The sequence below is a fragment of the Girardinichthys multiradiatus genome, chromosome 12, assembly GCF_021462225.1.
Source record: "Girardinichthys multiradiatus isolate DD_20200921_A chromosome 12, DD_fGirMul_XY1, whole genome shotgun sequence".
Classification (NCBI taxonomy): domain Eukaryota; kingdom Metazoa; phylum Chordata; class Actinopteri; order Cyprinodontiformes; family Goodeidae; genus Girardinichthys; species Girardinichthys multiradiatus.
The window spans coordinates 19,102,854-19,126,470 of NC_061805.1; the positions used below are offsets into that span (position 1 = coordinate 19,102,854).

General features: G+C 39.0%; 2 protein-coding genes across 4 annotated transcripts; one reads left to right on the forward strand and one right to left on the reverse strand.

Moving 5' to 3' along the window:
* Positions 1-13,608, reverse strand: erap1b (endoplasmic reticulum aminopeptidase 1b). Of its 3 annotated transcripts, none has more exons than XM_047382515.1 (19): positions 13,586-13,608; positions 12,524-13,038; positions 12,247-12,385; positions 11,124-11,258; positions 10,908-11,028; positions 10,524-10,678; positions 10,300-10,413; positions 10,067-10,198; positions 7,539-7,670; positions 6,028-6,111; positions 5,183-5,340; positions 4,954-5,033; positions 4,644-4,827; positions 4,278-4,434; positions 3,155-3,339; positions 2,886-3,047; positions 2,636-2,776; positions 2,330-2,411; positions 1-2,216 (listed from the first exon to the last, which is right to left on the reverse strand). In XM_047382515.1, the coding sequence occupies exons 2-19, from the start codon at positions 13,006-13,008 to the stop codon at positions 2,046-2,048; spliced, it is 2,817 nt and encodes a 938-aa protein (XP_047238471.1). In that variant the 5' UTR covers positions 13,009-13,038; positions 13,586-13,608; the 3' UTR covers positions 1-2,045. The 3 variants fall into 3 exon arrangements, with proteins under 3 accessions (XP_047238471.1, XP_047238468.1, XP_047238470.1); XM_047382512.1 differs by lacking the exon at positions 13,586-13,608 and adding an exon at positions 13,279-13,566; XM_047382514.1 differs by lacking the exon at positions 13,586-13,608 and adding an exon at positions 13,333-13,565.
* Positions 13,609-15,047: 1,439 nt separating this feature from the next.
* Positions 15,048-23,065, forward strand: cenatac (centrosomal AT-AC splicing factor). Its single transcript, XM_047380318.1, has 11 exons — positions 15,048-15,296; positions 17,072-17,238; positions 17,560-17,658; positions 17,744-17,810; positions 18,105-18,167; positions 18,933-19,000; positions 19,109-19,220; positions 19,338-19,368; positions 21,070-21,171; positions 21,337-21,469; positions 22,574-23,065. The coding sequence occupies exons 1-11, from the start codon at positions 15,177-15,179 to the stop codon at positions 22,689-22,691; spliced, it is 1,080 nt and encodes a 359-aa protein (XP_047236274.1). The 5' UTR covers positions 15,048-15,176; the 3' UTR covers positions 22,692-23,065.
* Positions 23,066-23,617: the final 552 nt, after the last annotated feature.

Consider the following 23,617-nt stretch of genomic DNA (forward strand, 5'->3'; position numbering starts at 1 on the left):
TGAATATGACACAAACTTTATTCTTTCCAAATTGCATTTAATAATTTTTTTTACACATGACAGAATCATGACACTATAAAGCTAAATTGAACTGTATTTTTTTAAGATGACTTGAACTTTACTGTCTTTCTTAAAAATGAGAGCATGTTAGCAGACTACTACATATAAGACAATGACTGCTAAGAACTTCACCTAGTACCGCTTTTAAATAATAAAAAAAAAAAAATCCCTAATGCCTTTTCCACATAATATTTTGTCACTTACTCAAGTCATAAATGTTGAAAAAAGATCAACAACCCAAATGAAGTCCCATGTTTTGACTTGATCTGAATAGTGAAAGTTTCAGCAAATTATGGAAAAATGTTTTGTGATGTAATCAAACAAAATTATATATATATATGTTTCTGTATTTAGGTCAATTTTGGTTCCAATATTTGTTTATTTTTTTATTTTAATTCTGTATACTGAAGACAAAAAGTATAGATTCATTTTGGTTTCTTCTAGGAAAAAATCTACAATCTTCACCCTTTCACTTCTTTTGTGTGGTACCTTAAGTGAGAAACGCTCTGCTAAAACAAAAATACATTGAAATTGTCAAGAATTTGTTGCACAGTGCATTTCTTTTTACAATGCATTATTCACAGCATGTTGTCACTTTCCGCTGTGATAATGCAGCTTAAAGCCAAATTTACTTTACAAAAGCACAACTTCACAGCAGTTAAAAATGAACACCACCAAAACCCCTACACCCTAAACACACACTTATATACCAAAACACACACTCAGAAACTAATACAGGCAACTCTGAGCTGAAATATTTAGGCAAATAACACTTTATTAAATATTCCAAGCAAGTTACCTCTATTTAAGTTAAGAACTGTTATTTCTCAAGTATGGTGAATTTTATATGAAGTATTTTTATTCCTTACAGAAAACAAGTATACATGGCTAGTTGGGAAAAGCTCCCATTTGTGAAGTGTTTGGTTGTGCTTTAGAGAAGTCTAAAACAAAGTTATTGTATTTGAGGATGATATTTTAGTATATTTGAAAATAAATAACATTTTCAAAAATCAAGAGCTATGTCTTTTAGTCAGGATTTTTTTAATGCAAATATTTGGGAGTTGTCACTGAGAATAAAATGATCTCATTCATAAACTGAGTCCACAGCACTCTTTCTTTTTCTGTTTTTTGCAGCACTAGTGGCCTTTATTTTTGTTATTTTTCCAAAGTAGACAGACAGGAAGTGGGGCGGAAAGAGAGGGAGGACATGCAGCATAGGCCCCGTGGGGTTAGGACTACAACCCGGGACCGCTGCATCGAGGACTGAGGCCTCTGTAAATGGGTCTCGCGCTCTACCACTACGGCACGGGCGGCGCCCCCACTCTGTGCTTTTTAATTTGTCGTTTTAAATTTTGTCGTTACAAGATGGAAGCATCTGCCTGATGTGAGTAACTCATAAATGGGCATATATTCTCAATGGCTCCATGGAGGACTGTGTAGCCATTAGTAACATTTCATGTTCATTATTTTTTTTCCTAGTTTTTACTTGTTATAGTTTATACATTTAATAAAACACTGATTAAACTTTTTAGCTTTCTGGGTGAGCTTTGACCTTTTGACCTCAAAGGACTGCTGGCATTGGGCAGAAAGTACTCTCTGAGTGGACAGTCTTGCATCAGGCAGTGACTGACATCAGATGGAACCAGTGGACAATATATTTAGCTCCTCTATATCTGCAACTGCTAAGGTCGGAGGAAGGTAGTGCAATTTAAACTGTGTGCATGAGCGACTCACATCCGGCATCGGCTTACATAATGTAATGACACTTACCCTGTTTTCATCAATGTGATTCCAGTACTGGTTTGGAACCAAGAGTATTGGCTCTTAGTCTACTCTTCAATCTTGACTCGGGCAGAATCTGTTGCCAAAGTTTTAAAGAACCAACCAAGCCACCTTAAATGGTTTAATAAAAATCTAATTTGGCTCCAACACTGGTCCAGAAACCAAAATTGGCTCAAACAGGGGTAAGAAAAAGTCCCCCAGGACTATAAATCTTCATGAGGTCTTCTGAGTTGGTGCTTGTTCAGCCAAGCCTGTAGCAGAGGAAGGTTGGTGTCCATCCAGCGGATGTTATCCTCAATAGTCTCATAGGTCTGCTGGATGCACCTCATTTTTGACCCCGTTTCCTCTGTCAGCGAGTTGAAGAAGCTCCGTATCTAAAGGACACATATTTGTACTTTAACATGCGTTCAAATAAATACAGTTTATCCTATCATTAACAAAAAAAACTTAAAATGTTTTCTAAAAATCGCTTGAAATAAATATTTACCTCTTGAAGCATCTCCCTGGTAGAGTACTGGTTGGTCACGCCAATCACCATGTAGGATACAGAGTGAGAGCCGAGGTCAAACCTGTTTTAATAAAACAAATATATGCTGTTATTGTCTAAATGTAAAGAGCCTGTTTAATTTAACCAGCAGGAGAAATATGCCAGGAAAAATACTGAAAATACCTACCTACCTCACCTAAAATGTCAGAAATGTAGAAAAGTGCAATCTCATCTTAGAGCCAACTATTTTATTCAAGGAATATGGGTGCTAAAAATTAGCAGTTATGAAGAGTAAAGTGTACTGACTTCTTGATCAGGGTGTGCCAGTTAGCTCGGAGGAAGTCCCAGGCCAGTTTGTAACCATGAGCGTTCCTTCCAACAGAGACAACCACATCTGGGAGGTCCTGGGTCTTCATCACCTCACCATGCAGACTCTGCTCCATCATCCTTGAAATGGAAAACAATGAGAAGATTTTGAGGAAGAGCCCGGTAAATTCCCCTTTGTCCTTAATTAACATTTGCTGATGTGCTCCAGTTTGCAAAATCTGCTGCTTACCACTCGAGTTTGTCCTGCAGATAGGTGACAGTCATGGCAGACTTGATGCGGCTCTTGACGGACATCTGCAGAGAAGTGCGGTACTTCTCAAACAGGAAGTCCCACCCCTCTGGTGACCGTGCTCCAATCACAAACACAGCCATAGTGATGTCAACAGGGAGGCTACGAGAAGTAGGATGGATTTTACTACAGAAGAAAATGCTTTGACAGAGATTATCTTTTCCATACAGGTGCTCAATTAATTTGAAAGTAAAGCTGGTTGCACTGACCTCATGGTGCCATCTGAATCCTTCCACTGGTTAAATAGCTGAGTGGCTTTGGCTACGCAGGGAGGATGGTTCCTGACACAGGCGAACAACAGCAGGTAACTCCTCAGAACTCGCTCAGACACCGAACCGGAGTCACTCCACTCTTGCCGATCAATCAGATTCCGGAACAGATCCACGATATAACCCTGAGGCAAAATAAACAGTGTGTAAAACTTCAACAAGGCATGCAGTCTATTATTCCCTTTTCACATCGGATTAAGAATGCCATATAATCTCAAGGATCTCCAAGACCGTTTGATCGTCAGTGGATCAGTGCAAATCTGGAAAACCTAATTTCTGTGTGAAGCATTCGACACTCTGCTGCTTGATTTTTCTGCTGCTTTCTTGGCCATCCAAAACATTGCTACTAACACAGGTATTCGTAACTGCACTTAGGGGAATTCTGCAGAATGTGGGGAAAACATCTATGTAAATGGGAGGTTTCTGTACCTCCACCATCAGTTCAGACTGATGGTGAAAATCCAGCAACCTGCATATCTGCACAGTTTGGAGGTGTGTGCACATTTGTCTAGCTGGGAACTCTACCTCACAGAAAGCGATGCACATACCAATCTCTATGAACAAGGCCCTGAACGGGACAGATTTTTTTCCTCTACTGTTTAATAGCGTAGTCATTGCATTGCAGCCAGATTGGTGAGCCCTACATGCATAGCAGCCAAAATGCGAAAGGGTACAACAAATTAGGTTACTTGGGTGATACCAGTACAGTTCCTTGTAATGAGGTTTGGTGCATGAGGCCAGCATTTGCACTCATCCAATCCTCTAGTGATCAACCCATGACGATCCGTTGGGGGCACACGCCATGGATAAACAACCACTGATGCCATCAGGCTCCTTTACATTCAGGAACTCTGGGGGGGTGGGTGGACTGGTTCCTGGGTGGACCCCAGAAGACCACTGAGACTCTATGGAGACCCTCCACAAACTGGCTGATTTTCAATGTCATGGTGCAGTCTTAGTTGGGTGTAAAGAGGATCTTTTTTATTTTTATTTTGTTGAATATTTTAGAGCTGATATGCTCCAGATAAGTTTGTTTCCAGACATGTTATTAAAGCTGACTTACTTTCATCTGGTTCTCCAGCACAGTCATGTCTCTCTTCTCCATCAATTTGTAAAGAGGTACGAGCTCTCCAAAACCCTGGGTCACAGCCATGATCTCAGTCTCTTTGGAAAGATAAAGAGACAGCTCCAGGGCCGTATCCAGCCTCACCTTCCCAACACTGAAACACGTAGATGAAGCTTTATATATTGAAATTATCCTGCACTGATGTCAAATCTATAATGTTCATATCGTTTTCCTTTATTTTACCACAAAGTTTAGCTAAATGTTGTTAAGTGAAATGTATGCATGATTAAAATATAACCAGCTTTGCTTGTTGTTTTGTGATAGTCTGAATACTACACTAAATTGTTCGAGCATGAGACAGACCTGACCAGCTGGAAGACGTTCTGGATGAGGCTGGCCCGATCGTTGCCAGAGATGGCCGTGTGGTTGTACTGCAGCAGTTTGATGATGGAGTTCCAACCCTCCCCTGCATAGTGGACCATGTAGTAGCCACTCATGTTGACATTAAATTTCACCCAGTCCACGTCCTCTGGCAGGTAGAGGACATCTAAATGGCGAGAAGTACAACCAAAGCTTAACATTAGGTTAGCTAACTGGATTAAGGTTCTATGCATATGGATGACATGTATGAATTTGGCAGTCTAACAGCCTTATTTCAGAGCAAAATCCTCACCAGTCTTTGTCTTGAGGAGGAAACGGTGAACTGTGTTGGAGGCACTGGTCATGTACGTTAGTGGGATCTGCCACAGGAATCTGCCACATAATGACAATGAAATCAAGATCCATTAAATAAAGAACCAGAAATCAGAGAAATTACTATAATGTGTTGGTCTTAAACAGTGATTTCAGTAGGGAATGTCACCAAGATAATAATTAATAATCACATGTGCCATATCTGTTACCCTTCAGTGAGCGAGGGATTGTCTGTTCTCAGGAACCTCTCCTGACTGAGCCTGATCTCCCGACCTTTGACCTCTACAGTGACCAGTGGGAAGCCCTCCTGCAGCGTCCAGGTGTCCATGATAGCCCTGACATCCAGCTCATCATCAGAGTACCACTTCTAAAAATGGGTGGCCACATATCACATTTAGATACCCAATTAATTACATCAAATCCCTAATTTAACTGTAATATTCACATCATTTTTATGATGTAACAAGAATGCTGAAATGAAGTGTTAAAAATAACTTACGTAAAATAAAATAAAATAATAACAAAAAACTAAGGTTTCTGATATGAAGGAATAGCCTCCAAGGCACCTTTAATTAGTAATCTTTGATTTCCTGTTTCCCAGGGGTATGAATATGATGTGGCACAGATGCCCATTGCTCTTACCCACTTTTCAAAGTGGGAAAAAGAAGAGAACATGTCAATTGATGTGTTTAATAAGTCAAGAAAAGGCTAAATGAAAATGCAACTTTTCATATCTACAGTCAGATAAATAATTAAAATGTTTACAATAACTGGAGCTGTGAGAAACAAGGGGGTTGTACAAAGTACAACAGCAGGGGCACCAAGAATGTTGCCACCGGTGATTCTGTTAAAAAAAGATTTCTTAACACAGTCTCCCAACAGCATAAGTATTCTCAAAGTAAAGGTAGGATTTTTGAGCGTGAGATTATGCAACTGCAATGACATAATTATTCATTTTCAGGCTTTTTTCACAACTTTGCCAGGAGAGCCAATAATGGTGGATTTTTTCATTGCTGTTATTTATTGCTTTGTAGAACCAAGCTGTAAAACTTACAGAGGATCCAGACTGGAGTTTGTGTTTAGAGCAGAATTCTGTGTGTTTCATTCGGCCTTCATTCAAAGCGTCTGAGCTGCAGATCTGGTTGACATTTAACAGAGAATAAAAATTGACATGAACAAAGATGACATCAAAAAAAACACATACTGCAATAGGACCAAAAGAGCACATAGCCCCACATAATACCTTTAGTCCCATTAACCTTCAAATCTTAGCTGAATTTTCCTGGCCCATAAAGTCTAGCTAAGATAATTTCACAACCCCTTATGGTTAGGTCGGGCATTTACCTTTCATATGCAACACAGATTACTGATGTGGGACACCTGAGGACCTGGTAAGACTAGTTTAAACCCTGAGTGTTAACTAACTTGTTTCTGCTCTCCTCCACAGGTATGCTGCCACATTTTTCTTTGTGGGTTATTTTGATTGCACATTGAAACACTTTCACATACATCCTCTATTCATGCACTCCATACACCACTGATTTCACCGACTTTCACTCTTTATATTGAAAACTTAGATTTTTACCTTAGATTGCATTAAATAAATGTATATTTTAGAACTCTTATACATCATGTGTCTCACTTTGTGTTGTGGCCTTTGAGCCAGTTCATAATACTGTGCATTGCTGAAAAATCAGAACTGATTGTGGGCCACCCAGTCATAAAACTTTATTAATCTCTCTACCATAGCAATATTGTGAGATTAGCTAATAACACAGCTTCCAACCCTGACCACGCTCTGAATCATAAAAACAGACTGTAAACTTTAGGTTAAAGATCCAGGGTTAAACCGAGAACTTCTTTTGTACATCCTAACACTAAACATGGAACGTTAACCAGTTTGGATCGCCATCATCTGTTCATCTTACAATGGGTACTTTTGATTCTGTCTGTGTAGTTTGTAAACAATAGTGCTGTGATGTAACACTGATTTCAAACTTGCTCTGTCAATTAAAAGAATATCATATTATATTCTATACAGAAAAAAGAAATTGACATTTAAACTTGCATGGAGCACCAAAACTCATGCTACCGTGTGCAACTCATCAACTGGATGATCCATAAAACCCAGAATGTGGTATTTACATAGTAACCAAGTTTATTTAGATATGAACTTTAAGATGACGGCGGCACGGTGGCGCAGTTGGTAGCAATGTTGCCTTGCAGCAAGAAGGTCCTGGGTTCAATTCCCAGCCAGGGGTCTTTCTGCATGGAGTTTGCATGTTCTCCCCGTGCATGCGCGGGTTCTCACCGGGTACTCCGGCTTCCTCCCACAGTCCAAAAACATGACAGTTAGGTAAATTGGTCTCTCTAAATTGCCCTTAGGTGTGTGTGTGCTTGGTTGTTTGTGTGTTGCCCTGCGATAGATTGGCGACCTGTCCAGGGTGTACCCTGCCTCTTGCCCATAAACAGCTGGAGATAGGCACCAGCTCCCCCGCGACCCACTATGGTAGAAAATGACTGACTGATGATGACAAAAATCACTGGGACACGGTTATCACTCACATCAGTCAGGCTCTCCCACAGGTGGCTGTTCACAGTGTTCTGGTAGCTGTAGCGCTTTAGGTATCGGATGATGCCGATCTCAAAAGCTTCAGGACCCAGGAAGTCCCGCAGCATGTTCAAAATGCACGCCCCCTGAAAACAAACACAAACATAGTTAGCAGGAAAATTAATTACACTAAACAGATGCTGTTTAATGAAGTTATTTTACGTGTCTTTAAATTAGAGGTGCACCGACCAGAGTTTTGTGGCTGATTTTTGATCTCTGGTTTTTATCAAGATTTTACCAGCCAGTACAGATTTTAGCAGGTTCTGATTATTTTCCAACATTAGTAAGAAGACATAGAAAATATGTGATGCACTCCGGTGCGGAGGAGCCGGGACGCTGCTGTGTAAGAGAGCAGTTACCATAAAACAGGGTTTTCCAATTATTTTACAAACGTAGACAAAATGTTTATGGAGCTAAAAGTTTAAACTGGCTTTGGCATTTCATATTAGCGATTAAGAGTTCTGGGACAGTTCCAGTTTCTTTTTAACATGCTGTCATCAGACCTCTACTTAAAAAACCCAACCTGGGTCCTTGTGTTTAATCTACTTTTAGACCCCTTTCAAGCTGATCATTTATATCTATTAAGTTTGAAAACAAGTTGTGTTTACTCAGTTGCAATTATTTTTAGAACATAACTCTGTTCCAGATACATTTTACTCCGGTTTTAGATTTCGACACAGTACTGAGTCTGCCCTATTAAAAGTCCAAAATGATATTCTTTTATCAGTGGATTCTAAAAAACCTTTGCTGCTGGTGATACTGAATCTCACAGCAGCTTTTAATACTGTGGATCATTCAGTCCTCATAACACGTCTGTCCCAACAGGATGGGCTTCGGGGACCTGTCCTCCAGTGGTTTAAGTCCTATTTGACAGACAGGACATTCAATGACTTCTCATCCTCCACTGTTTCTCTGACCGCTGGTCTGCCTCGGGGACCTGTACTGTTCTCACTGTATATGTTACCACTGAGTTTAGTCATAGCCAAAGACAACATCCAGCTCTATTTTTATTTTTATGCAGATGATCTACAGGTCTATTTGCCAATTGTCCCCAACAACACAAGTGCATTTGAGTTCATACTGAATGGTTTTAAGGACATTAGAAAGCGGCTTTCCCAAAATGTCCTGAACCTGAATGAACGTAAAAGAGAATGTATTTTGTTTTGGGGCTAAAATATTTCCTAATTCTGTTTCAGATCTTGGTTCTTTGGCTACTTAGTGTAGACCTGAGGTAAGGAATTTGGGAGTAATGTTTGATGAGTGTTTGAAATTTGACAAACAGATTAATTGTGTTGTAAGAGCCCTCTTATTTCGGCTCTGACTTGTGGATAAAGTTAAACCTTTTCTGAGTCTAAATGACCTCTAAAAGGCTATGCACGCTTTAATCAGCTCCTGTATTGACTACTGCAATGCACTTTATGTTGGAATAAATCAGGATTCCCTCAACGGGCTCCAATTGGTCCAAAATGCTGCTGCTCACCTGTTGACTAACACTAGGAGACACCGTCACATTACTCCCTTACCTTACTCCCTCTACTGGCTTCCAGTATGTCTTATAGTCGATTTTAAGTTTTTCATGTTTATTTTTAAAGTTTTTAATGGCATTGCACATTCTTATCGATGCCACTTTTTACAAGCACATTTTCCAGTCAGAGTTTCCTGACCAGCATCTTCGGGAAGTCCCCAGTTCAAAGTCCAAACTGTGGGTGAACGTTCATTGGCTGTAGCTGGGCCAGAGCTGTGAAATTCATTTCCTTTCGAATTGCAGACCATCAATGATTTATCTTTGTTTAAAGCTAAGCTAAAAACATTATTTGTTAAGAAGTGCACATAACAGCATTGTGACACTTCTATTTTATTTTTTTTTGCATGTTTTTACTTTATTGTTAAATTATTTGTCTCTATTCTAGCTGGTAGTTTTATTCTTGCAATAATGGAAAGCACTTTCGCTCAGTAATGACTGTTGTAAAGCGCTATACAAATAAAATTAGATTGATTGATTGATTGAACATGGTTACCACAGTTAGCATTACAAAAACAGCAGTGTGTAGAGTCTAGAAAATGTGGATCCTTTCCTGATCTTTGAGATTTCCAAATGACTGTCAACATTTCCAAATCCAACATGATAGACAAAGGTCGGAATCTCAAGAGGAAAAAACAAAGCAACTTTGCAATACTACATTAAGCCTTCCTATTTTGAAAGTGTTGCTCTCTCTTTTGCTCTCTTATTTGCCACAGACATTTCTCGACGTGTCGTAAAAATTCTTTTTAAACAAATCCTCTTCACTTGGTAAAGTATTCACTGACTGGGAAAAAACAGAGTAGGCCAAATTAAGCAAGAAATCATTTGGTTCTGGTCACATTAAATGGGTTAAGCTTTAGACTCACACAACCAAAGAACTATTCAATGAAATCTGTCCCGATTTTCAGTTGTAAGGCTCCAATATCCTGTACGATCACAATGTAAATAGATCCCACTGACCTTGTCATAAGACACATCATCAAACATTTCCTGGATCTGCGTGGGGTTTTCCACCGGTGTAGAGACTGGGTGAGAGGAGGTCAGAGAGTCTACCTCCATGGCTTCAAAACACTTGCCCAAGAAGAAGTCATCCTAAGATTAAAGACAGCATGAAGATAGTCTGAATTTAACTTGAAGGACCAGAAACAGAAGAAGGTAAAGGACGCGGTAAGTTTTCTATGCTCGACTCTCACCACGTGGAGCTCTGGGTAGGTGATGTCGAGGGAAATAAACTCCATAAACTTGGCAAAACCTTCATTGAGCCACAAGTCATTCCACCACTCCATCGTCACCAGGTTCCCAAACCACTGGACAGGTGAAAGGATTAAAACAATATCCATCCATCTACAACTGCTTAAAGAGCAACAAAGACTCAAAGTGAACAAACATGCAAATAAAACAATGTAAAGCCAAGTACCTGATGTGCAAGCTCATGGGCAATAACCTTGGTGATGCCCAGTTTGTCTGAGGCAGAGGACCTGTCAGGATCAAAGAGGAGGCCAGTTTCTCTGTAAGTGGTCAGACCCCAGTTCTCCATCGCACCCGACTGGAAGTCTGGGATAGCAGCCAGGTCTGGAGGGAGCAACATAAAGCATGAATCAAATGTGGAACATTCTCCTGCTGCTCCTCAAAAACATCTAGTGACAAATTTATGTTTAATTCGATCTGAATTAGATTCAGCGTCTATTGTGATACTGCATTGCTGCATGAATCCATTCTAAAGACGAACATATTCTAGAGACAAGGAAATGCAGTTTCCTAACTTGACAGAGAGACCAGGTAACAATGTGTTTCCACTGACCCTGTTTGGGAAGTGGATATGGGATATCAAAGTAATCATCATAGAAGTCTAACAACTTCACTGCAGCATCCAAAGCAAAGGCTGTCTGATCAATCTTCTCAGGGACAGCATAGACAGAAATCTGAGGGCAATCAAAGCAAAATAAATGATAAGAGATTGTTTATATGTCCAAGAAGTTATAAAACAGCCTGGCCAGCACCCAGAGTGAAATCTCACCTTAACTCCATGATTAGTTGTTTTGCTCACAGACAGGAAGTCAGAGACGATGTAGGCCACCAGGTAAGTGCTCATTTTTACAGTTGTGTCGAAGTGATCCTCAAGCAAACCACCCGGCAGCTCCACAGTTTTAACCTGCGAATAGAAAGAAGTCCGGATGACGCTTTCCCAATGTATACATGACCTTTTTACATTTTGTCATGTTACAGACACAAACTTCAATGTTTTTTTATTTCAGTTTTACATAATAGATGAACACAAAGTAGTGGATAATTGTAAAGTGGAAGGAAAATGATAGAAGGTACACCGCGCCAATAAAGCACTACCGATCAAACTTACCATTATTTAGTAACGTATTTGTTCCAACATAAATGTAAGCCCATCAATTTAAGCAGATCAGCATTAAATTAATGAACTTTTATTTGTTTTTCAATAGTTTCAGTAATTAACATCGTCAAATTCTGCTGAAGCAGGCCCACAGAATGATGCTGCCACAACATGTCTCGGCAGGGATGGTGTGTTCAGGATAATGCTCAATGTTGGTTCACCACTACACGTTGCATTGTACATGTACGCCAAAAAAACTACACTTTGGTGTCATCTTCCATATTTGTTTTGTGTTCCCTACATTGTGTCAAACTGCAAATGGGACTTGCTATGGCTTCCTTTTAATAATGTTTTTTTCTCACTCTTCTATAAAGGCCAGATTTGTGGAGTGCACAACTAACAGCTGACCTGTCAACGGATTCTCCCTCCCGAGCTGGGGACCTGCAGCTCCTCTAGAGTTACCATGACCTCCGGGCCAATTCTGTAATTAATGCTCTCCTGTCCTGTCAGTTTAGGTAACTGATCAGTCAGACTCTTACTCGTACCATCTTTAAACTCCAAAACCTTCTTCCTGACCTGTCTGCTGTGTTCCTGCTGTGTTCTTTTTTCACTAATGACCTTTATCAAAAATGTAAGTCCCAAATTAAACCAGGATTAAATGGCACACAAGTGAACCCTATATGGTTATTTAGGGGTATCAGAGTAAAGAGGGCTGAATACAAATGGAATAATTACATGGTCTCTCTTGTTTCTGATGGTCATTGAATTAGGCAGGAGCTGTGGTATTTATACACACCTTGGGCATGTTGGAAATGGCTATGTGACGAGGCTCTCGTATGATCCGTATGGTGAAGTTGGCTTTGAAGGCAGGCTCATCAAAACAGGGGAAGGCTCCACGAGCAAAGGTCGCCTCAAACTGCGTAGATGCTATGGCCCTGAGTATGGTAAAGCATATTCATCATTTTTGTTTTTAATTTTGGGGATTTATTCATTTTCATTTTGACAACCCAAAGAACGGGATCAGTCAAATGGAGGTGTCACTGATGGGTGAAAAACATATTTTGTGACCTTACCGGACCTCCCCACTGCTGGTGCGGTAGCTGCCTTTGTAAAAACCGTGAAAACTGTCCGATAAGTTTGCAGCAAACTCCAGCTGGACCTCGTACTTTCTGCCCTTGGTCAGGACCGAATCTGAAAGCAGAGCAAGCTGATGGAAACGGGGGTACTCCAACACACGGAGGGGCCTGATGCCCTCAGGGGCCAGGAGCACCACATTGGATATGTGCATTTGCTTGGCATGGAGAACAACGGTGCTGGTGTCCTCTTGCACATCCAGACTGATGCGAACCACCCCGGTGAAGTCCAGGGTAGTGAGGTTGGGGTGGATGGTCAGGTCGTAGTGCAGGGGGCTGATGGTTATGGGAAGTCTCATGCGGTCCCAGGGAAAGGGCTCGCCGTTAGTGGCCACAGGGAGATCTTTGACTTGACCTTGATTTGGGATCTGAGCTCCAGATGAAAGAGGAATGGAAACAACGAGCACCAGCAGGAGAGGAAACATGGTGGCCAGGAAAACAGGAAATCCTCTCACCTTGAATATTAATAAAAATGAGCAAACATGCAGGATTCAGTCTAGATTCATAATTATGTTACAGTGTAAATTAACACAGTTAAACAGTAGAATCAAACAACTGCAACACATGCACAGACAATGGCAGGGAAAGAATGAGTACAACAGTTTCGATTTTAACAAAAGCTCCATTCATTTATGGACACAAGACAATTAAAATAATACATATTTGACACAAAGTAAAAACCTTTAGGATCTTACAGCTCTAACACGGATCATTTACATATCATTTAAAAAAAGGTACAATTCTTCCACCTTGCCGTTTCGTCTTCTGCTCGCAGTTTGTCAAGAGTGAAAGTGAAACAAAAGCTGGAGGAATTACATGCAGACAGGAAGGAGAAATGTCAGCAGTTAGTTCCGTGTCACAAACAGAGAAACATCCTCGGCTTTTAAATGCATTTTCCTCCACGTCAAACCAACACAGTCCAGGAACTGCGAGTAATGACGACCTCCCACCTGGGTTGCTCCTAATAAAAGGTCTACAGTCAATAAATGTGTTCAAACTTACATAATCGTTGCATTAAATTCTAAAAGGTACAAAAGGAAACATGCATAAATTTCACAGGGACACTCTGGGAAAGGACCAGGAAGTCCCATGTTTTAACACAGTACTAAGGTTTACCACCAGAGGGAGACATTGCTCATATCGAACTTCATGTTTTCAAAGGAGTTAAAAGGGTGCTATGCTTATGGCTTTGTGAGACAAAGCTTAACATACTAGAACAAAACACAAAATCTGATGAGCTGGCTGATAGAAAGTCTAATTATTTCTTATAGATAATAGTCGGGTATTGTAAAAGAAATATGTAAGATCTAAAAAAAAACTAATTAAAACACACTGGAACCATCATGGCTTAAGATAAAATTCAGGTCTCAGTTAAGGGTTGTTTTTGCTGAGAAAATGAATGTGTTTTGTCTTGAATGTTAAATAAAGAGGCCCAGCTTAATTCCACTTCATCTAACTCTATCTAACTAAGTTTTGGGCTACAGTCATGTTGAGAAGAAGTCAATTAACAGGGTACTACAGCTTGAGACCCCTTATAGATGATTAGCAGCCGCAGTATGTTCACAGATATCTATGGTTTTCTCTCTACTGTGTACCTGTTTTGACATTTGTGGTTAGTCCATTCCGTTTAATTTCATTTCATTTAAGGAGGAATTCCCCTGTGAACAGAGCATAAACGTCAAAACAATCATTTAAGCTTCCTGTAAGTATGATGCCGAGCTGTGAAAACATGAGTGCAGCTGTTCTTTTTATTTCACTAGTTAGAATAATCACACAGCTGTTGTGGGTTGATATTCTTCCTATTTTTCTGTCTTGTCCCACAGGAAGATAGAAGAGACGTTTCTAGCTATGTGAAGTTGGAGGTCAGCAACAGCTGGGGCCATCCAGAGTACACCTGTGTGTACAGCTTCAGATGGGTACATGGGGGGGGAGTAAGCGTATAAAAAATCAAAAAACGTTAAAATAAGCTGATTAAATATAGTTATTTAGAGGGTGTGGTGGTGGTGCAGGGGTAAAACCCTCGACCCATTTTCGGAAGCCTTGATGCCGGCCATCATGGGTTTGAGTCCCGGCCCCTAGACCTTTGTTGTATGTATGAATATAATAAATAAATTAAAAACAATCAGGAAACAATACTTTATTGTCTCAGAATAATTTGATAAATTATGGAATAAATAAAAGCAACTGCAATGCATGGATTTAAATCAAGGAGGCCTATGTTATGTTAACAATGTGTCCTTATAAAATTAGGCTTTTAAGGAACGTATTAAATACCTTACTAAATCAATGAATATTCCTAAAATAGCGTTTAAAATCGAAAGCCGTGGAGTGTTGTTTTGGCAAATATCTGGAACAATAAAGTTCTTTCTTAAAAAGGACCTGAATGACTAAAGACGATGTAGTTTTTCAAATGTCCAACAGGGGGCAGTGAATTTAACTGTGAGGTGGTTTGTCAACCGTCACTATAGACAGAAGAAGAAGAACTCAACCCCGGGTCAACTTCCGACAGCGTAAATATGATCAAGAATAATGCATTTTGAAGGGTTTCGGCTTTAAAGTTCAGTAGATGCTGGGATTTTTACACAGAGTCTAAATGGGTGCATATTATTGCGCCATATGTAACCAGACAACATTCTGCGGCAAAAAGAAACACATCTTCGGAAAAAACCACCAAAGCAGACTTAGGGTCGTGCTTCTTAAATTTACTGAAAAGGTAAGGAACGTAAATCAGTAGAGTTTGTGCAAACGTGTTCTGTTTCCGGTGCTTTGTGATTTTTTTTTTTATCCTCTTACATCACTGAATACTACAGTAGTTTTGCAAAGCGATGCTAGTCAAGTTGCTAATAACATTAGCTGCTAACCGTGGGAAATGTGTTTTTATTTGGTCGGGGCTCCTTTTGCATGCGCTGCTTATGTGTTCAAGAAGCATCGATTGCTTTGATAGCGGCTTTCACCTCATCTGCATTGTTGGGTCTGGGGTCTACTGTCTTCTTGGTATTACTGCATTGATTCAGGTAAGTTGGCTGGGCAGTCAAGTACATTAATACCGGTATTAAAGCAGGTACTCGCACATTTGGCAGTATGGGCAGGTGAGACGTTCTGCTAGAAAACGAAAAAACCCTTTCCATAAAGCTTGTCAGCACAGGGAAAGCTGAGGTGCTGTTATGCTGACCGTACTTGATAAAACAAAGTGGGCCAATATCAGCAGGTATGGCAGCCAAATCATCACTGTCTGCGGAATATTCAAACAATTGGACCTCAAACAACTTGGATTTTGTGCCTCTCCACTCTTCTCCCAGACTCTTTTATTTCCAAATGAAATGCAACATTTATTTACAGCTGAAAGAGGAGTTTGGACCACTAAGAACCAGTCTTTTTTTAGCCTGGTTCTGTCACTGTCTCTGGTTGAGGACTGGCTCAACGAGGAATATGACAGTTGTAGTCCATGTCCTGGAAACAGGTCATGTGTTGGCTGTTTAAGGACCGGCATGCTTTGCTTCACGATATAACTACTCACTTTTACCTTCCACGGAAACTTCCATTAGTATGCTTTCATACAGCTCTTTGTGAACAGTATGCTTATTTATCTTAGTAATTGTTAATAACAGTAATTATCTTATGTATTTTTTGACAAACTGAATGTTAGGGTCTTAATTGGCTTGTAAGCTGTAATCATCTATACTAACAGAAATAAATGCTTTATATATATATCACTCTATGTGTAATGTGTCTATAATATGAGTTTCACTCATTTAATTTGTTTTAATAACACCGTACGAATTGCAGTTATTTAAATATTACTCTATTTACTACAATGCGATTTGAAAAAAAAGTATGCATAATATTAAACAAATCACAGGGACTTTTTTGTACTTTTAAAAATAAAGCTAATGGATACTTTTCAAAATAAGAGAATCAGTTGCTACAGTATATGATGAGTAGATTTTAAGTTCCTAGTAGGCCTGATCATCAATTTGAAAACTCACTTATTAAAATGGGGTTGTGTTTTTTTTTTGTTTTTTTTTTTAAGAATACAAGTCAAACATATTCATCAATAGAAGATTTTTGCTTTTTCATAACTCAAGCATTACAAATGTAGCTTTAAAGACCTGCATGGGTGTCTGTTTGATCTAAGCCATCAATGAAAAGGCATCATGGCTTTAAGTAGCACTCCACACCAAGTGGCTAGCACTGTCACAATTCTTACAGCAATTTACCAGTTATGGTTCCTCCTTGTTTTTACATCACTAAACAGGACAAAAAAGCTCTCTCTCTCAACTCGGCTCAAACTTGAACCATACATTTGTACAACTGGAACATGCTAACTGAGTATTGTTATGTAAATTCACATATTACCTTCTCATTAAATGTCAAATGCACACACTGTCCAGATTAACAAAAACATTCTGCCCTCAATCAAGAGAAACTAGTTACAACTAGTGTCTTGTGTTCTGATAGTTTCCTGGTGTTCTGGTGGCTGTCTCTCAGGTCAAAGAAGCTCGACGGACCCTTAAAAAACCCCAGGTGGAGAAGTTTGATTGCACTCAGCAGAAGCAGAAGTTCTGGTGCTACTGCTGTGGTGTCGAAGTTGAAAGGAACGTTACAGACGACAACATGACCGTGATGTATGGGGGCTTACTGGAACATATGGCCACGTAAGTCCTACATGGTTAACCTTTTGTTCAAATTCATTTATATCTCTATGATGATCTTTTCCTTAGTCCACAGATTTTGTCATTTCTAGAGGAGCAAGTAGATTTTGAGTAACCAAGGGTTTGATAATGATCTGATAACATCTGAATGTGTCCAAATATTCTAAAAATCGTTGCATTTTTAACTTCATAAGGCAGAAAATGAACATTGCACATACGTTTAGAAGTCAGCAAATATGTAATGCAGATTTCCTTTTAAGTTGTAACTTAATCTGGGCTTGACAAGTCAAGTCCAACTTAACCCTGTTCTTGTTTTGCTTCCAGACGAGAACACAGGAACAAAACTTATAAGTTCTGGTGGGACAATAAGGCCGACCCAAAGCTTAGAGACAAAGTGCTAATCACAGAGGAGGAAACTGAAAGGCAAGAATCATGATCAACAAGTTTCCATGAAAGAATTGTGTATTCAAATGGAAGATTATCTACATCATTGATGGGTTCTTTCTAGGTTTAAGGCTGAAGTGACAAAGGTTTTGGAGTCGTTTGTGGAAAAGGAGGATGAGTACATCAAACAGGTAATGAAAACTATTTTCATTTCTACATGAAATTATCTTTCTCGAGATTAAACTAAAGATCATCTGCTGTGTGCTAACATAATTTCTTTTGCATACTTATGATGATGTGTGAATATTATCAGTTTTGGTCCAAAGCATAAATATCCCTGAAATGTTTCTTATAAAGTCAGTCTGTCTTGAATTACATCATCAGCGATAAACATTGTGTCGGATTTATTTCAGTCAGGACTATATCGAGGTGCGGTAATGTTAACAAATGGCACCGTTTTCCTGGTTCTCTTTTCATGACTGCAGCAAGCCGACGTTATCCGGGCCCAGGAAAAGCACCGTCAGGAGGTCTTTCAGTCTGCTTTAGAGGTTTGTTTCCCAAGGACGCGGTGGCAGTATCCATCACTGTGGCCTTGGTTGTTATTTTTCTGTGAGAAGAAAAATCTCTTTATTTGCCATTATTACCCATCACGGCAGGTAAACTATATTCACTCGGAGATCTCTTTTGAGTTTCGGGCTGCACAGAAATAACTAGTTGGGATCTTAACCTATGTCGTCTAGAATCCAGTGAAAGCTACTAAGTCAAGAGGTGGGACGATGTTGCAGAGTAACCAATCCACATGAGTAGTGCAGCTTGTAAGACAAACAAGGATATATTATATATGTTGATCCATCTGATCAATTAAAATAGTTCATTGTGAAGATTGTTTAAATATTTAAAGCAGCTGAAAGCATTTCTCACTCGTGATGTATACATGTTTCCAGTTAGTGCTATAATTTCTTCATCTCTGCCAGGAAAACTTAAAATGACTTTTTGCCTCTGAATTCTCCTATCACCAATTTGCACACCAAAGGTGTTTACTTTTTGGATTTAACCTTTTTCACCTTGGTCCATCTTTTGTCTTTGGGTTTTATTTTAGTTTTCTATTATGTTTTTTGACTTTTTATAAGTAAAGGATAAGCTGAAAATGTTTTTCGTTTTAAGATAAGATATTAGAAGAAGGTTTATTAAAAAAATATATTGGGCCAAAGATTGTTTAGTGATTAAGATGATAACAAAACTTGAAGTTAGGCATAATTAGATGTAAGATATCTTCTGTGAACCCCTGTTGGCTTTTCCTGAATCAATATCAGCCTAATGAAGAGCGGGAGTTATCAAATGGACCCAGCAGCACCAATCCATCAGTGGAGGTTTCTGTCAGGTAATGCTGTATCAACATAAAACATTAAGCCATTTTATGTTATTATTGTTTTGATGTGTGACGTTTTTGTTTGGGGTGGGGGGGCTCACCACCTTGTCTGGGGAACAGTTCCCAGTTTCAGTCTCAAGTCTCAGACCAGCTGGTGGGGAGCAGGTTTGACCCGATGATCGAGGCGCCCTGGTCTTTAGTAGGACGAAGCCTGACTTTTATAGGCCATCAGGTACACTCACAGCTGTCTCCTGAAACTTTGAATGCTTCATATTTTTGTAAACATTATTCTTTTTGCACTAATGTGGTGCCATACAGCGATTATTATTATTTTTTTTGTCTGTTGCAGGATTCATCTAGTAATGGAAATGTTCATACAGGTAACGGAAGCTGAAAAAACTGTATGGTAAAAAAGACAATTAGTAAAGCTTTAAATCCCAGATAGAGTGGAGAATTTGTATTCTCCACTCTATCTGGGATTTAAAGCTTTACTAATTTACTAATTGCTTTTACTAAATGCATTGATCAGTGTTGTACCAGTATCATTTGTAAGATCTAATGTTTACTCTGTAAAATCCGAAAACACTCTGATTGCCTTTTGTATAATTGTTATTCAGGTAAACGATTAAACATTTTTGGTTGATATTATTTTCTGCCTTTCCCAAAAGACTGGCACAAAAAGGCATTGGATCTTGCATCTGAATTCAGTTTGGCTTTAAAATAAATGAAATCATTGCCACATGTTTGCTTGAATTCCACTTAATGTTTTGGTCTGATCTTTGCACTAGTTGATTAGGAAAACGTAAGTACACTCTTGCTGCTTGCATTGCATTTAAGAGGGAAAGCACTTGATTAATTGACTTCTATAAAAGCAGGAGTTATGGCTGTTTGCTGGTCTATCAGGTGTGTGTAAACACAATGGCATGGAAGGAAGAAATCAGCAATGACGACACACTCTGCATCTCTTACTTAACATATTTAATGTTAACGTTCGTGATAGACACAGTTAGAAAAATACAAGCCAAATCAAATGTGGCTTGGACAGGTTTTACGGAGAAAGCCTCTCTGAAAAGAATACCACCTGTCCTGTGCACTTCTGGTTGCAACTGGGTTTGATCTCTTTATAAAGATTAGAAATGGGGAACAGTGTGATGGTATATGCAGGAGCTGGTTTTTTTTAAAATAAATTTTCAAGGAATACTGTGTTTCATGGTTGTAACGTCCATGCAAGCTAGACCTCTGTGGAATCTATAACCTGCCATGGCATGATTAAATGGTAAATGAACTGAATTTATATAGTCTATTACACTACAGCCACATTCACCCAGTTACACTCTCAAATGCACACGCATTCACCAATACGCAGATCGGAAGGCAACTTAGTGTTAATGGCCTTGCCCAGTGAAACATCGACACATGGCGTCAGGAAGCTGGAATCCAACCAACTACTTTAAATTGCACTACTCTTCCCACTGATCCACAGTATCCTCAGTCACAAGGACAAAAAGGCAACTGTTGTATTTTATTTATTTAATGCATTTTATGCTGATTTACAGCGACTGACTTCCGAAATCTTCCTCTCTGCAATTCAGTAAAGCATGGTGCTGGAGGGGTGGTAATTTGGGCTTATTATTGCAGCCACAGGATCAGGGAACCTTGCAGTCATTGAGTTGACCAGGATTTCCCCTATTCTGTTCCATTTTCCTCTGTATTATATCCTGCTGTATGACAGCTGTAACTTGGCCAAAATGCGGTCGTCAGCAGAATGACAGAAAAGTTAAATTGTGTTGAAATGGCTCAAAGTCTAGACCTCAACCTGATAGAAATTCTGTAGCAGGACATAAAGGCTGCTGTTTTTATACCTTAACGAACTAAGGCAAAGTTTTAAGGACGAGTGACTTAAAATTTCTCCACAGAGGCTTATCAAGTCGCATAGAAAATAGCTGCTTTGAGTTAGGTGGTTGCACAAGCTGTTAAATTATAGTTTTTTTTTGACAGTCATGTTGTGCTGTTTCTCTGATAGCTTTGAGTTTAGTTCATTACCATTTCTGCAGCTCAGCATTACACTTTCTGTGTTGTAGGAGCCGTTCCACCTTGGCTCCAAGATGATCCACAAGAGGGGACGTCTGGAGCAGCGGCACAGACTGAGATCGGCCCATCACTACAAGAGTTCCTCAAAAAAAGTATTAGGCTCATAATGTTTAAGCAGTTTACCAGAGACTCACATAAATTCAGAATTATGAGCTACTTTTGTTCTCTGTAAAATCCTGTAGTCTGCATTATATAAAGATTATAAGTGTGTACTCTGTCAAACTGTAACAACAGGTTTATTATCTGTTTTTTGCCAGAGGAGCAAGAGAAACTAAGGAAGCTTCCTCCAAACAGAGTTGGAGCCAACTTTGATCACAGCTCTCATACAGACGCCAACTGGCTTCCCTCTTTTGGAAGAGTGTGGAACAGTGGCCGGCGCTGGCAGTCCAGGTAAGTTCTACAATGGTAAAAGAAACGCCACTCCTGGAGGATGTTGGAGATGTTTATGGAAAACAAATAGCGTTCAGCAAAGTTGTTATAGTTATTAGTGTAGTAATTTGGTTGCTTCTAATAAAAAAAAAAAGGGAAGTTAGTCCAGACCAAGGAAGAAGTCTTAGTGTCAAGAGAGACAGCTAAAAGCAATTGTGTCCAAAATTGAGGTTTATAACATTGAGCACATTTGGGTTTGGGATGTTTTTACAAATTACTAATGTTTAGCTGGGAAGGTGAATCTTTCACTGTCATCAGTGATCATATGGTCCTTCATAAATGGGCACCAACAGAGTTGTATTTTGTAATGTTCTAGGCTGTGTGCATGGCAGAGTTGCTTAGTTCTACAGTTGTGATGAAAACAAATCATTCTTAATGTTTTTTTTCCTTTAATTCCTGCCATCTTCTATATACGATCATCAGTTATCGTTGTACACGAAGCTATGTTTTTAATAGTTCATTCGGCTGTCCAAGGTCAAGCGTCTTAATATTTCTGAATTTCCTCCCCTGATGTTTGATGTTATGCTTCAATTTCATTTTTACAGGATATACCTCAAGATGCTATTATGGCTCTGTAGGTTGGATAAATATGGGAAAAAAAATCAGCATATAGATAAGGCTGCATCCTACGTTAAGTCTTTCTGCAGCAGCAGAGAATATGTAGTTCTGACAAGATGAATTAGGAAATGTATCATACTGCTAGCTGAGCTTCTTTTCACAGGTTGCTCTATAAGCACATTTCTAACCTAGGAAGAAAATTTTGTTGTTCTTATAATAAAATAAATAATTCTTATGTTCTTATCTGACATTGCAATTTGATTTGGGTTTGATTAGCTGTGTTACAATAATTTGCATTCATTAACTCGCAACATCTTTTTTTAAATTCATTTTAGTAACACTTGCTTACCCAAGTCAGCTGGTACTAAAAACATGCTTACTTACAGTCTAAGCAAGCTTTTCAAGAGCTCAAGTTTGCATTGTCTAATCCAGTCATGTTTTGTCTGAGCTTAAAGAATCTTCAGGTCTACACTGTAATCAATGTTCTTCTCTTTTTGTTCCCAACAGACATCAATTCAGACAAGAGGAAGGGCAGAAGAATAAACAAAAGAGGAAGCGGAGACATGGCACAGATGGATCAAAGGAAACTAAAACAACTGAACAGCGGTCCAATTCTGACATTTAAAACTTCATTTCATGCTGTGGTACTAACGTTCAAAATGAGGCAGTTTTCAGTGTTAAGATATTTTTGTGAAGTTTTCTCACAGTGTTGTAACCAATAAAACAGCCCAGCTTTAGTGAAAGAGGACATATAGCCCTTTATGTTGTATAGTTATGATTTACATAGTAATGAAAGGTTAGTTGTCTCATTTGAAATAGCATATTATGTTATAACAGAAGGTGGGCCTCACTCTTGTTTTATGCACTTACATTGCTCCACAGTTGATATTTGAAATGAAAGATTTTAAGTCAAGTCCTGGATTCTGATCACAGAGTTGTCTTAAAGGATTTTGTTTTTCTGTGCAGCTGTGGGCCCAATCAATCATTTTAAGAGTACCTGAAAAAAAATTAACAACACATGAGTCCTGATTTCATTTTTAATAGAGCGTTTTCTTTTTTTTTTTGTATATTTTTTTTTATTTGCCCAGCCAGTAACCTTGTAAATGATGAGCTTTCACCTCTCTTTTTAGGTCATGTTATAGAAAGAATTACAAGAACAGTGATAAAAAGGCAAATAGGGTCACCTGTACATGAGTTACTGCTTTTGAGAATGCAATATGTGGTTCACCACTTACCTGTGCTAAGAAAATATGGCATATGGCCTTTCAACATTGGCTTAATCTATCAAGAAGGAAGATTGTTCTGCAGTGTCATAATTTAATACAGTAAAAATACACATTTGTGACATCCAAATGTGAAAAAAGATCAGAATCAGCTTTATGGCCAAGTTCGTACATACAAACAAGGAATTTGACTCCGGTACACTCTCTGGTTTTTGTTTTTTGCATTAAAGAATATACAATATACAAATATACACATATATAAATAAAAAGGTGCATTTCAACATCTGTATGCTGTTGTTTTGTACTCTATTGAATGTTCAACAGAGAA

Bases quoted from the DNA above. Each gene is read 5' to 3' on its own strand.
- erap1b (XM_047382512.1), bottom strand. The intron at 11,029-11,123 runs GTGAGATTTCAC...GATTGCCCTCAG, and splicing joins CAACTAATCATGGAGTTAAG to ATTTCTGTCTATGCTGTCCC. The intron at 5,341-6,027 runs GTAAGTTTTACA...ACCCATTTTTAG, and splicing joins AACTCCAGTCTGGATCCTCT to AAGTGGTACTCTGATGATGA.
- cenatac (XM_047380318.1), top strand. From the start codon at position 15,177: ATGGGTGCATATTATTGCGCCATATGTAACCAGACAACATTCTGCGGC. The intron at 19,221-19,337 runs GTACACTCACAG...TGTCTGTTGCAG, and splicing joins TGACTTTTATAGGCCATCAG to GATTCATCTAGTAATGGAAA. The intron at 21,470-22,573 runs GTAAGTTCTACA...TGTTCCCAACAG, and splicing joins GGCCGGCGCTGGCAGTCCAG to ACATCAATTCAGACAAGAGG.